The 13,005-nt window shown below is 32.0% G+C and overlaps 2 protein-coding genes across 2 annotated transcripts; one reads left to right on the forward strand and one right to left on the reverse strand.

The window, feature by feature from the left end:
- Positions 1–949: 949 nt before the first annotated feature.
- On the forward strand, positions 950–5,525 carry TRIADDRAFT_51635 (uncharacterized protein; the record flags this gene model as incomplete). The annotated part of the gene is made up of 11 exons (XM_002107740.1): positions 950–989; positions 1,297–1,391; positions 2,811–2,904; positions 3,436–3,561; positions 3,715–3,824; positions 3,967–4,041; positions 4,198–4,369; positions 4,480–4,539; positions 4,641–4,762; positions 4,960–5,067; positions 5,502–5,525. 11 exons carry the CDS (start codon positions 950–952, stop codon positions 5,523–5,525), a joined length of 1,026 nt encoding a protein of 341 aa, XP_002107776.1.
- Positions 5,526–6,544: 1,019 nt separating this feature from the next.
- TRIADDRAFT_63477 (expressed hypothetical protein) lies at positions 6,545–10,963 on the reverse strand (the record flags this gene model as incomplete). Its single annotated transcript, XM_002108551.1, has 6 exons — positions 10,831–10,963; positions 8,692–8,728; positions 8,313–8,528; positions 7,444–7,602; positions 7,052–7,267; positions 6,545–6,855 (listed from the first exon to the last, which is right to left on the reverse strand). The coding sequence occupies exons 1-6, from the start codon at positions 10,858–10,860 to the stop codon at positions 6,545–6,547; spliced, it is 969 nt and encodes a 322-aa protein (XP_002108587.1). The 5' UTR covers positions 10,861–10,963.
- Between the last annotated feature and the right edge of the window lie 2,042 nt (positions 10,964–13,005).

Consider the following 13,005-nt stretch of genomic DNA (forward strand, 5'->3'; position numbering starts at 1 on the left):
CTGACATGACGAGGAAGATGATACCTTACGTATGCATTTTACTGTAGGCATGAATCATGCATGCAAGATGTCAATATAAGATCACTAGAAGAGGAATCAGACCTAATTACATGAAAGGATCGTTTCCTACAGACTTTAAAATGATGGGTAACTTTGATACCTTACTATGCATTACTGTATATTATTATTCGTTGAATGCATTCGTACAGGCAGCTAGCACATTGCGTCAAATGGTCGCCAATGCATCTATCTTATAGATGATATTGGTACTTACCATTTTCTTCTCTTACTTTGCGACTACCAACGTGTTGTAGCCAATGCTTAAGGAAGGAGATCACAATAACAGATCCAATCCCACAATAATTATACAACAGGTATCTCAGAATAGCGGATTTCAATTCAATATTTGAGCCAAGAATTGAAGTTGTGTGTGCAAGATGATCAACCCACTCTGCGTAGACAGCTCGTATGATCTGATTGTAAATTTCTCCTAATGAAACTCAAATTAATCAATATCCACAGATTAAATCGATAAAGGTACTCGACCGTTCTCCATCACATGCATAGACATAGTACAGAATAGATTAACTTAGGCTTGATTGGCCTGATTGATGCTTGATTTCATGTTTTGAAATCTGGCTCCACCATTGAAAATGCTGCAAGGATTTGTCAATATTTCGTTTACAGACTTGCACGTTGTTGACTGTGAAGATGTTGCTCGACGCTATAGGATATCATACTGACACGCAGCACTAAACGATACAGTATACTCGCCTTAGCTGGTCCATTTGGTCCGTTACGATCCGTACCGTATCGGTACGGACCGGCCAGGAATTGAAGTTGGCGGGAAATAAGGGGAGCAAGTTGGCTTTCGGATACATCATTACGAAATTCATCTTAAGCATTACACCACATTCAGTAGTCCTGTATGAAGCAGTTGGTTTGCAAGATGGCGAAGGAGCACCGCTCTAGTTCGATTCCTCAAGTTGGTTAATGGCCAAATCAATGTCGATATGTTGCCAATGGATTGTGCCTTTATAGAGATTATCATGTGCAGTAGAAGGAAACGAATGGAATGATATAAGTTTAAATTTGTAAAAGTAGCTAGCCCGAAATAAATCAAGCCATATCGATTCGTTGATGTCTGAAGGTAATTTGACTGGCGAGAAGGATTGTTTGAGCTACAAATAAATTGCAGTATGAGAAGGACAATTGGACCAACTTCATTCATTTCACTCCCATGAAAAATATTCATTTAATAATAATCGTCGACATTTTAAACCATAAAAATTATAGCATCAGAAGCGCCATTTCTGACTGCATCTAACGAACTAGATAATCAATTCATTGGTAAAAGGATTTTAAATAATTCCTCGGCCATTGGCCGATTGGTAGGTTTGTCATCATTGCCTTGCTGATGTCCAGTATGCTTACGAAAAGGAAAAGCTTTATAAAGGAAAGATCGAAGCTATTGATATTTTTCTTTTACCTCTATTGTAGGAACTGTACAGTATCATTTTAGTGTATAATTGACAATGTACATGAACTGGTAGAAGGAACTACGGACTAAAATGAAAAGGGAAAACGGTGCATTCGGAACTTCTATATCAGAACAATCTATGTCGTGGTGACATCATTTTTGCTAGCCCTTTATCCAGTATATTCATTCATCATTTACGAACAGTTCCTATGTGGATGATGACATAAGTTTTGCCAGGTTCGATTCAATCACCCGACAATCGGTAAAGGATATGCCGACAACTCATACTGTATACTGTACTAGATTGCCTATAGTAAGGAAAGGCAATCGTTACCGGGTGACATCATTAGGCGCAGGGACTCCTGTCCATCAGTATCCAGGGAATGCCGGAATAATAAAGTGCAATTTGGTAGCTTAGGAAAAAAAGATCAAGGTACGCCAGACGCCATTTTAACTAAGATCTAATGGCTCTATTTGCAATCTAATCCTACAATTGATAATGTTTCTGTTGTAATTTTATTCATTTTAAAGCGTGAGTGATACTGGACTAGTCGACATCATTGTATATATGTTGTAATAACAGTTATATACAGTTTGATATAGAATAAATCGAAAGCAGCATGATGTTTTGATGATTGATGATCGTAAATTATCCTACAATACTCAGATCTTTCTTGCCTTAGTAAGGCTGGATTGTAGCTGATTCTTTCTAGATCAGTTCGTTGCCATGAATTGATTAATGGACTAAATAGAGATACAAATTGATAGAAGATGGTTTGATTTGGAAATAGAATGGAGTGATTAATGTCGTTGCAGTAAGAGGCAGTTTGTTTACGTTTTGCCAGGATAATGGACTAATCTAATTTCATATTACAGCACAGTTGAATAGATTAAATCGATTAGAAACACTTTCACGCATAAAAGATGTTGGGAAATCGATCTATACTACATCATTTGCTAATAGCAAGTCATTGTATTATTTTTTTAATGATATTATGTCATTGTCGATGTTATAGTAGATGAAATTTCAAATTTGAAAATTAGCTACTAATCAACTGCTCGTAAGACATCATTTCCAACGTCATAATCAAACCAATTAGTTCAACGGTTTATAGTTCAATATTCACCTTGGTTTACTAAAGATCGTATATACCGCTAGTATGGAGTAAACTACTTGGGGAAAAAACGGGAAAACTACTCCTAAAGAGTTTTCAATACTGTCGTCCTGGAACTGCAACTTTATAATGCAATGTCAAAATCAAACTGCTTACTATATGAATACATTAGTTTAACAGCTTACGGATCAATTCAACGTTATTTATTTGACTAGATTGCTCAAGCCGCTAAAATAGAACAAACTACTTGGAAAAAAGACGGAAAAACTACTCCTAAAGAGCTTTCAATAATCCTAAATACTGAACTAAGTAAGTTTCCAATATAATGTCAAAATCGAATCGATTACGGTACCTCAACAGCTTACAGATCAATTCATACTCTCTTATTTAGCTAAATCACACAAGCCAGCAAAACAGAATAAGCTACTCAAGAAAAGAGACGATACGACTTTCCAGATAGGCTTTCAATAGCCCTGTAAGTCTTTCATTGGAAGATGCTATACCTACCTTTTTGAATTTATTATAAATAAATTCGTATAAGCCTATAACAAGGTTCTATGTAATCATTGCATCTACAATTATCATCATTCGACAGATTGGACCTTTCTGGTATTATACCTAATAAAGAATTTCAGTTATCGTATTCAAGGCAAGTATTCTAACCGCCTGACGGATTACATGCTTGACTAATTCATCATTCTGGCTTACCGTAGAACGAAGGGACAGTACAGTTATGAATTAGCGTACTATATGCTTATATTATTGCCAATACAACTGATTAATATCATTTTACCCTCTATAGCATCACACATCTACTTTAAGCTAATCATTTTCTATCAGCTATGACTGAAAAAAATGATCCAAAAACACCAGACGCCAATCCATCAGAGTTAATCGACAAAGTGTTTGATATGCCGTTGCAAAGTTATGATGATTTCATGTCTGAATTTATGTATTTGACAAAAGGTGATGCTTACGAAGTAAATTATTCCCTATCAATTTAAAGCTTCATCAAAGCTAAATGATAGACACCGTTATGGCATTACATTCCCATTTCGTCTATAACCAGGTAGCAATTTATGTCTTACTGTTGGATCTTTATATATCTTTATTTCATAGACAATGTGAAACAGACGAAATTGAGTACAAGTAATAATTATAACAAGAACTACGAAAGCCAGGATACTCAACCAAAGACCGTAAACGCTGAAGTTGAACTTTCCGAGGAAGTAAGTCATTTCTAATCTTCAATTACTGTATGAGCAGATCTAAAATAGACTCAAAAACTAAAAAACTTAGCTACTGTAAAAATGATACATATCTAATTTACTTGCTTTGATTAACGGTATTTCTACACAAATTCTATAATAGCAAATTGGGATTGGTCTTCGACGACAAGAGTTTTTGATGAGAAATGATTCAGAGTCTTTACCATCTGCAATTAAGGTATTGAAGATATACTTATGATAAATTTGATTAGTGTATTGATGCACTTCTAGAATTGATACTCGGCATGCAATTTTATGGGAGTAGGTGCTTTACTATTAAATCTACGAATAAAAATTCAATCAATTGTAACAACGAAAAATATATCTCGCACAGTTTGATAACTTAGTGCCATTAGAGGACGACTTAGGTATTGAAGACCTGGATAATGAAGATAAAACTACAATATGCAAAACTACTAAGACAATAACAAAATTGATGGCTGATGAGCAAAACGATGAATTTCGGGAAGACGAAAAGTCAACAATTGAATCAGAATTGGATAATCGTACGTTCGTACTTGTGCTATTATGCGAGTACTAATTTAATACACGAATATTAAAAACAAAACTTGCGATTTAAAATAGTTTTCTAACTCGTTAAAATACTAACTTTTAGCTATAAAGTATCCAAGCCAGCAATCTCCGTTACCAGGAGAAATTAGCAACGATAATCAAGGTTTAATAGATCTAAAATGTTTTTAATCCGGCGAAATAAATATATCATTTGCATTCTATTTGCTACCTTATTTAAAAACATACTTTTCAACCTTTTATTAGAGAATTTTGCAGTAAACTCAACCACTACGTATCTAAAGCTACAAACTACAAATGAAAATATTTCTCTAGAATCCACCGGTGATGACGTAACAATTTCCATGGAGGAAAAAAAGAATGAAAAGGTTGATCATAGCTGTATTTTTGCATTTGGTGTCTAAAAATTTTGTCATAGGACTCTTGTACGATCGATAATTTTGCGGTAATTGATTATCAAATTAGGAAATGGGATACAAAATCATTATAGGCAAATGATTAAAATCCATAACCATTGTACGCGGTGTATTGATGAGATATTTCCAATTTTGTTTTATTGCTCTAGACTCGAACCAATGACGTTATTCCTTTTTCATTAGACACAAGTTTTGACTACGATCGTGTTCAATTGACTCCTAAATTTTCTCAGAATGACTTATTAGATAAAAAACAGGTTTGAAAAGTATTCTCTGACTAAACAGACTCAACATTCTTTCCGTGATTTATGTGCGGTAAAAGAGACCGCCTAGCTAACTTTTAAAAAGTGTATGCAATGTATATTATGTTCTTAATGATGTGCTTATAATAATTCACTGTGTAAATAGCTTTGTATCGAAGACACTCTCTGTGTTATATACAAATATGTTGTAATAAAGAATATGATCATATACAGTGCGTAATTCGATATGAATGAAATTGATACTTGTTCATTTTAGGCTTACTGTATTTTCCATGTTGTATAGGTGTGCATAGATATGATAGCCATTTTTAAATCGTACTGATCTAAATTTCGGTTTATGAAATTGTTATTGATAGAATATAAAGTGCGCTTAAATTTTGTTAATCTATGTAAATATTTTCATTTTATGTGCCATTTATCAACTGAAGGTGTTTATAGAAGCTACGTCGTAGCTGACTGGTACTCGTTGTATGCTACTTGCGAGGAAAAAAATTCTAGTAATGTAATCATCGCTAAGTAAATGACATGTCAATCCTAAATTATAGCCCACTACGACAAAAGCCAAATAAACTGTAGTAAATAGAGTAGACTCTTCAAACCTACGTTTCGATGTGTACTAATATCGCTTAATCTATTCTATATCAATTAAAGCATTAGCATATCCTTAACAATTTTCCATTATTGACAAGAAAATCATAACTTTAGACAACTTGTTCATGTCTGCATTAAATATTGATTGTTGCACCAACGAACTTGAATAAAAGATACCTATGAAAACTATTATAAACTCGAAAGCAACTTTGCAATCCATACCTACCGCTAATATCTGGCACAGTTTTAGGTGTTATAATCTGGCAATGAGCTTCCATACTTAGTCCAAGGAAGTTAACAAGTTTGTCAAACTACTACTTCCACATGGATATAATGTTTGCATCAGTGATAAGATCATTATGGATAAAAATCTGATTATTCATTTTACACTCAAGTGTAGCATAATGCAAGAGTATAAACTAGATGATTTTGCATATTTCAAGTTGTTCATATTACGTTTCCAGAAATTTATTTCATGTACCTTAGTCTTTCTATACAGTAGTTACAAGAATTAAACGCTATGATACTCACATTTAACGGTAAGTTGTCGGAAGGAAAAGGATAATCTCTTTAATATGAACTGTTTTAATATTTCTCTATTGCGTGCTTATACTAGTCGTTGCAAAGTGCAGTGCACATAATTTTGAAAAGTTGAATAACATATTTAATTCATATTAATAAGCATTTCATATCATGGCTTTCTTAAAATAAATTTTAATTATGAAATTTGCATGATTTTGTACCAATATAGCTATTCATCGTTATAAAATAAGCTGTAATCAAATGAAATTTCTAAAAGAGTACATAGGATGACAAAAAGCAAGGGGATAAATTCGTTCAAATTTTTTATATAGACCAATATTGTAATTAGTATGTCAGGTTATACTTTTAGTGATTCATTATACTTTGCGTCAGCAATATTAGCTTGCTGCTGATATTCAGTACAAACTTTCTCGATAATGTCCTCAGATGGATGATTCTGCAACAATTTTAACGTATCAAGGTTCTTTTTTAATAGTTGATATTCACTGAAAAGTTGACTAGATTGCCTGGCTATAGAAGCAATTGATTTGGTTAAATCGTTCAGCTGTTTGCCCATGGATTCCATCTGCTGGGTTATGTTATTAGAATTTGAAACTTTTGATGGAGCTGTTGTGGATACGAGGTGAGTAGTTGGTGAACCTTGTGAAACTATTTATCCAAAGAAAATGAAGAATAAACTTAGACCGTCAAGCCATCAAGTAATTTATTATGTTTAAAGTGATCAATGATTGCAAAAGACCATTCAAATAGTTGAGTAACATCAGACTTTTAACTATAACTTGTAGGCGTAAAATAGCAGATGGATGGATCATTTTTCTTACATTAATTCAAAAAAATTGTTTACCTGCTACATTGCAATGCTCACCAGCGTAGCCATTATTGCATAGGCATTGATAGCCATTGGTTGACAATTTACAAACGCCATTCTGGCAAGGATTAGAGGCACAGTAATCTCGGAGATGGCAATTTTTACCTGAATAACCCTGGTCGCATTTACATCGGTAGCCGGAATTATGCCCTAGACATTTTCCGTGCTGACAAAGATCGGGATCGCAAAAATCTATCATTAAAGTATGAAGGTAAAAATGAGCGAATTACCATAAAAATATGACCGCCTGTATAGGTATTCTAACATGCTATTTTAAATTTATGTAATGACTTAGTATCCTAGATTTAGTACATGCTCAATCTAATAATGCAACAATCAATATCAATCAATTAAATTCTCCTACATACTTCTCTTGGCACCGCAGTATCTTTTATTACAGGCCGAAAATGGTTTTAACTTGTACACGAAAAATCGGCCGCAATTGCGAACTTGGATTCGCTTTGACGATTGGCAGCAATTACGACCAAAATAAAAGCAAGCAGTTCTGTTGACGATGCCTTCTTCAACTAGTAATATATGGAAATAAAACTAGGATTAGATCAAAGAGAGCTAATTCGATTCTAGTTAGTCGATAAATGCTTTATGAGGAGAAAGTGATAGTAGCAACGGTTTCCCCAGTAGAATATATAGTGTATTCCTATATTTGTTGCTCTAAAGTTTTAGAAGGAAAAGGATCATATCCAAAGAATGCGAAAAGAACCGTAATAGTTCTATAGATTATTTTACTTATACTACGCTCCTCAAGATTGAATGCTAAAACTATGACTGTGGTTGCTATCTTGGTGAATATAATTTTGGCAAATATTATATCTAGACAGGATAACACCAGTATAAATGTAAATAGCTATAATCGAAGTAGTAAGAAGAAAATTTTTCCCACCGTTGTATTACAGTAATTAATTTCATAATAAATGACAGTCAATGACTAAAGCTGATATTAGCTCCATTTCACTATCATGTCTTTCCATAAATATGCAATAAGACTAATGGATTAACGAGAAATATATAATTAATAATGAATGGATGCATTTCTAGTTAGCACGTCTATTGATAATTCACTATCTATAAATTATGGATTTGTCTATCTTGACAATCATTGATCTACCAGTATTAAGTAAAAATTAATATTCTCCAAGTTTAGTCAATAAAAGTTATGGTATACTAACGAATTTATAGATGGTGTAATTTTAATTTATTTTTTTGTTGCCTATCTTACCGCTAGGATGGTTTCCTTTCATCCATCCAACTGAAAAAGCACCGCATACCATATAGCGTTCAACACATTTAGTTAACATCATTTGGCTATTGCGGCCTCCATTAAATCGATACCACAATTCCGGATTGACATTCGTATCGCATTTTATTGGAAATGAACTTTTAACAGTAGCCGATCGATCGGTTTCGCGAAGTTCCTTATAGCCAACACATGGATCTATATAATAACATAGTGTTGATATCAAATATCCAAAATCACGATCAGATCGCATGATTTTAAGTAATTTAGATGAAGAAAAAACGACAATTTATTATCTACAATAAACCATGATAATTAATAACAAAACGAAAAGAAATAATAGGCCCTGGTAAAAACTCACCTTGTCCAGATTGGCCATTGCAAATCGCCAGGAATGTCTAAAATTAGAAAGAACAATTGCTTCATTTTTAAAATAGGTAAATAATAATTAAACTATTCAGAATTGATGCAAGTTGATCTGGATACTGGATTGCAGTTTCAAGTTAATAATTATTTGTTACGATGATTGATAAATATCCCTTCTTTACATGCTGTGATAATGTAATCGCTAGTTATTTATTATATGTACATAAAGATGTAAATAAATATTTTTAAGACATTAGACGACGGAAATCAAGATAGAATTTATGGAAATAGCTATTCCAAGTTGAAGATAGCCTGACGTATTAGCTAAAAGGCTAAAAATAGTCCCTGGCTATTTATAAACTATGTAGGTAAAGCTATAAAGTGAGTACTTCAAGATAATCGACGACGGATATTAAGACAAAACTTATTGTAATGACATTTTCAGGACAGTAACGACTGCTGTCTTAACTGAAAGACTAGATATAATCCCTAACTATTTTATTATATTTAACTAAAGATATAAGTAAATGCTGATAAAGTAGTAGATGGTGGAAATCTAAAACTTATCGAAAGGGATTTTCCAAGTTGATAATAACTTGCGATGTTAAGTAGAAGATTAAATCAAGTCACTAACTTAGTATTCTGTCTTTGATATTAGCTATTTATCACGACTACATAAATGATACAAATAACTATTTTTAAGATAGTAGAAGGCAGAAATTAAGGTGGAACTCATTGAAATAATATTCCCAAGTCAACAATCTTCTGCTATGTCAAGTAAAAAGACTAAATACAATCTTTAGCTATTTATCATATACAACTAAATAGATATAAACAATTACAGTTAGCAAAGTAGATGGCGAAGATATAGACAGGATTTCGTGAAATGATTTTCCCAGCCGATAATAACCTACCGTAGAACTGATAGGCTAAATATAATCTCTAGTTATTTATCATTCGTAATTAAAGGCGATGGATCAAGATGGAACTTATTAAAATAACATTTCCAGGTCGATAACATGTGATATTGGCTGAAAGATGCCAGAAATTACGCTGTGATCACTATCGTAGCTTTCGTGATTATTTAAGATCATGAATGATTATAATTATTAAGAGAATTAAATTACTGTTGCAAATCAATGATAGTCTATTCTAATGATCCTAAAGATGGAAATTTTCTTCATATTATTATGTCATAAATGATCACTAGCTACTTAGTAATCTATCGATAAACAAATATCGTACTAGCTATTTAAGAGAGTAGATAACTAGAACCAGTGATAAAATCTACGAAAATGATTTTTAGAGTTAATAGCGGCCTACAATACCAATTGAAAGATATAAAAAATTTCTGTAATATTGTATGATTAACAACTACAGTTGTTTGTTCGATGTCGGAGAAAGAATAAAGAACTAATTGATAGTTCGATTTAAACGCGAAAAATAAGGAAAGAGTGTTAATTAGTTAATAGCTTATTTTGCCTATTTTATAAAGATGAGAAATGATGATAACATTTTCCATTAGCTAGTTAGTAGAGATTAGAGAGATACTTCTAAATTAGTAGATAACTATATCAAAAGATAGAAGCTACAAAAATGGGTATTGACTAGTTATTAACCACCTGTTATTGGCTATAAAAATTTTAACAATTTCTATATATGAAATAATATCTATTACTACTGTATACTTAATTATGATCCATAAAGGAATGATCTTAAGCTATCATTGGGTTAGATTAGATGCTGTAATAGGGTGGAAAGGATACTGACGTCAACTGTAAAAGCGTAATACTACCTTAGAAACTGAAAAAGGATGGGATAAGAATATTTTATGGGTAATGATCACTTTGGTTAATTTATAAGCTTCTACAATAAAAAAGGTGATTGCCAGCTATCAATTAATTAAGATCAAGCAGTAATACTTCTATGCTAGTGCTGAAGCTAATTAGATTCAAAAGATAGGTAGTACAAATCACTAATTACAAAATAGGTTACTAAAGTAAATTATAAAATAACGGATAAGATTATCACAAGCGTAGAATGGCAACTTTAATTCTAAAGTCTATTCTTGAATTTATAAATTATCGGTTACTTTTAGAATTTTTTAATATCAGAATTAAACTATCTTTCTTACCAAAAATAGGGCAATATTATGGAAATACATAGCCTATACGTTCCAGTAAATTTAAAGTATATGTTTTTGACTTCGATATTGTCAATCTCAGCGCTTATAAGATGGCTCCAGGGTCACGTCTAGGATGAAAAGTACTTCGATAGAAATTTGTTGACTCTTTTATAATATTTTTGCTAGTATATTTTTATACTGTACTAATTTCTTAAAATAGCATTGAATATTTAGCCACGCATTTTCAAACAGCAGGATTACTGTTGTCGTCCTCGCCATCTTCATAGGAGATCAGAAGAAGGTACTGATGTTATCTTAAAATATCAGTAGAATTTAGGCATTTTAAGCAGTAGAATTACTAATATCTGCCTTATTATCTATACTGGAGATCAATTTGGTATTTTGATATATTCTTAATATAATTAAAACTATTAAACCAGGCGTTTTAAGCTACAGGACTGCAATCATCCGCGTCGCCACGTTGATAGGATAACATCAAGATAAATAAATTGAATGTTGTTGACGTCATCAATAGAAAATTACTCATGAAAAAAGAAGATTTTCTATTAGATCATCTAGCTGACGATTTGATAGGACTTTGCTAAAAATACGAGTAATCCTATGATTCATGATTTAAATAGAATAAGATTTAATTGAGATGCTTAGATTTAATTGAGCAATGAAAGAAAACAGTATTATCGAATTCATGAGTACATTCCATTCGATTAAGCTAACTACCCTTTCTAATCTGGCATACAAATCTACTTTTAAACGATTCTTGAAAAGCATACCAGGTTAGATGCAATAAAATTTCATCCGAATATTATTATATGAAATGATTGCGGTTATCATTCATTTGCATAGCAAATTTACCACGCTGGGTGTAATAGTATTTCATCGGGCTGTTAATAGAAATGGAAAAATTGCTCTTATTATTTGTCCGCGTAGTGAAGGACTTTCATCTCCATCATATTTCCAGTTTTTACTATTATTAGAGAATTGCATCACTTTGGATGCTTTAGAGAAGACTAGAATAGACTATCGATCTTTTGCACAAAAAGAATATATAGAAGAACGAAAGGGTGGCAAAGCAAATATTAAATCTATAAACTCAAATGCATTTAAAAGTTTCATCCAAATAAATTATAAGAAATGGTCTTGCGCTTGCTACGTAGTAAATATTACCCTGGACTGAGCTGATACTGCAAACAGTTATTTCGAAAACAAGCTTATCATAGGGATAATTTAGAATTATCTATAAAGCTTTTATGCAAGATTTATGATTGAATGATTGATCTATGTAGCTTTACAGTATTACCCGTAAATGATGTAATAAGGTTGAATAATTTTAGATGAAATTCTCTAGTAATTGCGAATGAAGGTCATTCTATTTTGATGTTATCTGATGGGTTGAGGGGAAGTAAAACACAAGTAGATCTCAAAGGGTGCCAGAACAAGAATTTTATGTTCGAACAGTCTGCGTATAATGTAGCCAACTCTAAAATAATAAGTAGCATAAATGTGTTTAAAACTTGAAAGCGCTGTATATAAAACGTTAATTTTATTGTATTTAAGTTTTTTCCTTACCGAATAACCATAAAACGGATTTAGGAATAGTATTATTCATCTTATGCAAAATGTAAATTTAAAAGTCTCTCTCTATTTTGCTACTATAATAATAAATATCAATTTCGATATACAATAGGAAATACATGACTTAAAACAATAGGATCCTTCTTTTAGATTTAATTAAAAAATAATAAGTTTTATAACTATTATAAGATATTTTCTCGTTATTATAGCTAAATAATAAGACGATATAAAATTTTAATATTAGTAAATAATTTTTTAATACAATTTACTCTGCACTTTTCTGTAAGCTGTATAGGAAAGTTAATTACTACATTATTAAGCAAATAAAATAGTTTGCTGCGTTCTGTCACGAAATTATACATGTATAATGGATCGTGAAGTTTAGAGATACCAAAACTAGCAATAATATTCATAAAATAGGAATGTAGGAATGTATATAAGCAGATCAATCATAGAGAAAATATCTTGCGCTACCAGCTGAAATTGTAGTTCAATAAACAAGTTATTATAAAAATTAATAACTCATTTCATATCTTGTGATATAAAAATAGAAAGACAGTTCGAAAATAATAGTGCCTATAAACTGTGAGA

This window comes from Trichoplax adhaerens, genomic scaffold, assembly GCF_000150275.1.
Source record: "Trichoplax adhaerens TRIADscaffold_1 genomic scaffold, whole genome shotgun sequence".
In the NCBI taxonomy this organism is placed as follows: domain Eukaryota; kingdom Metazoa; phylum Placozoa; class Uniplacotomia; order Trichoplacea; family Trichoplacidae; genus Trichoplax; species Trichoplax adhaerens.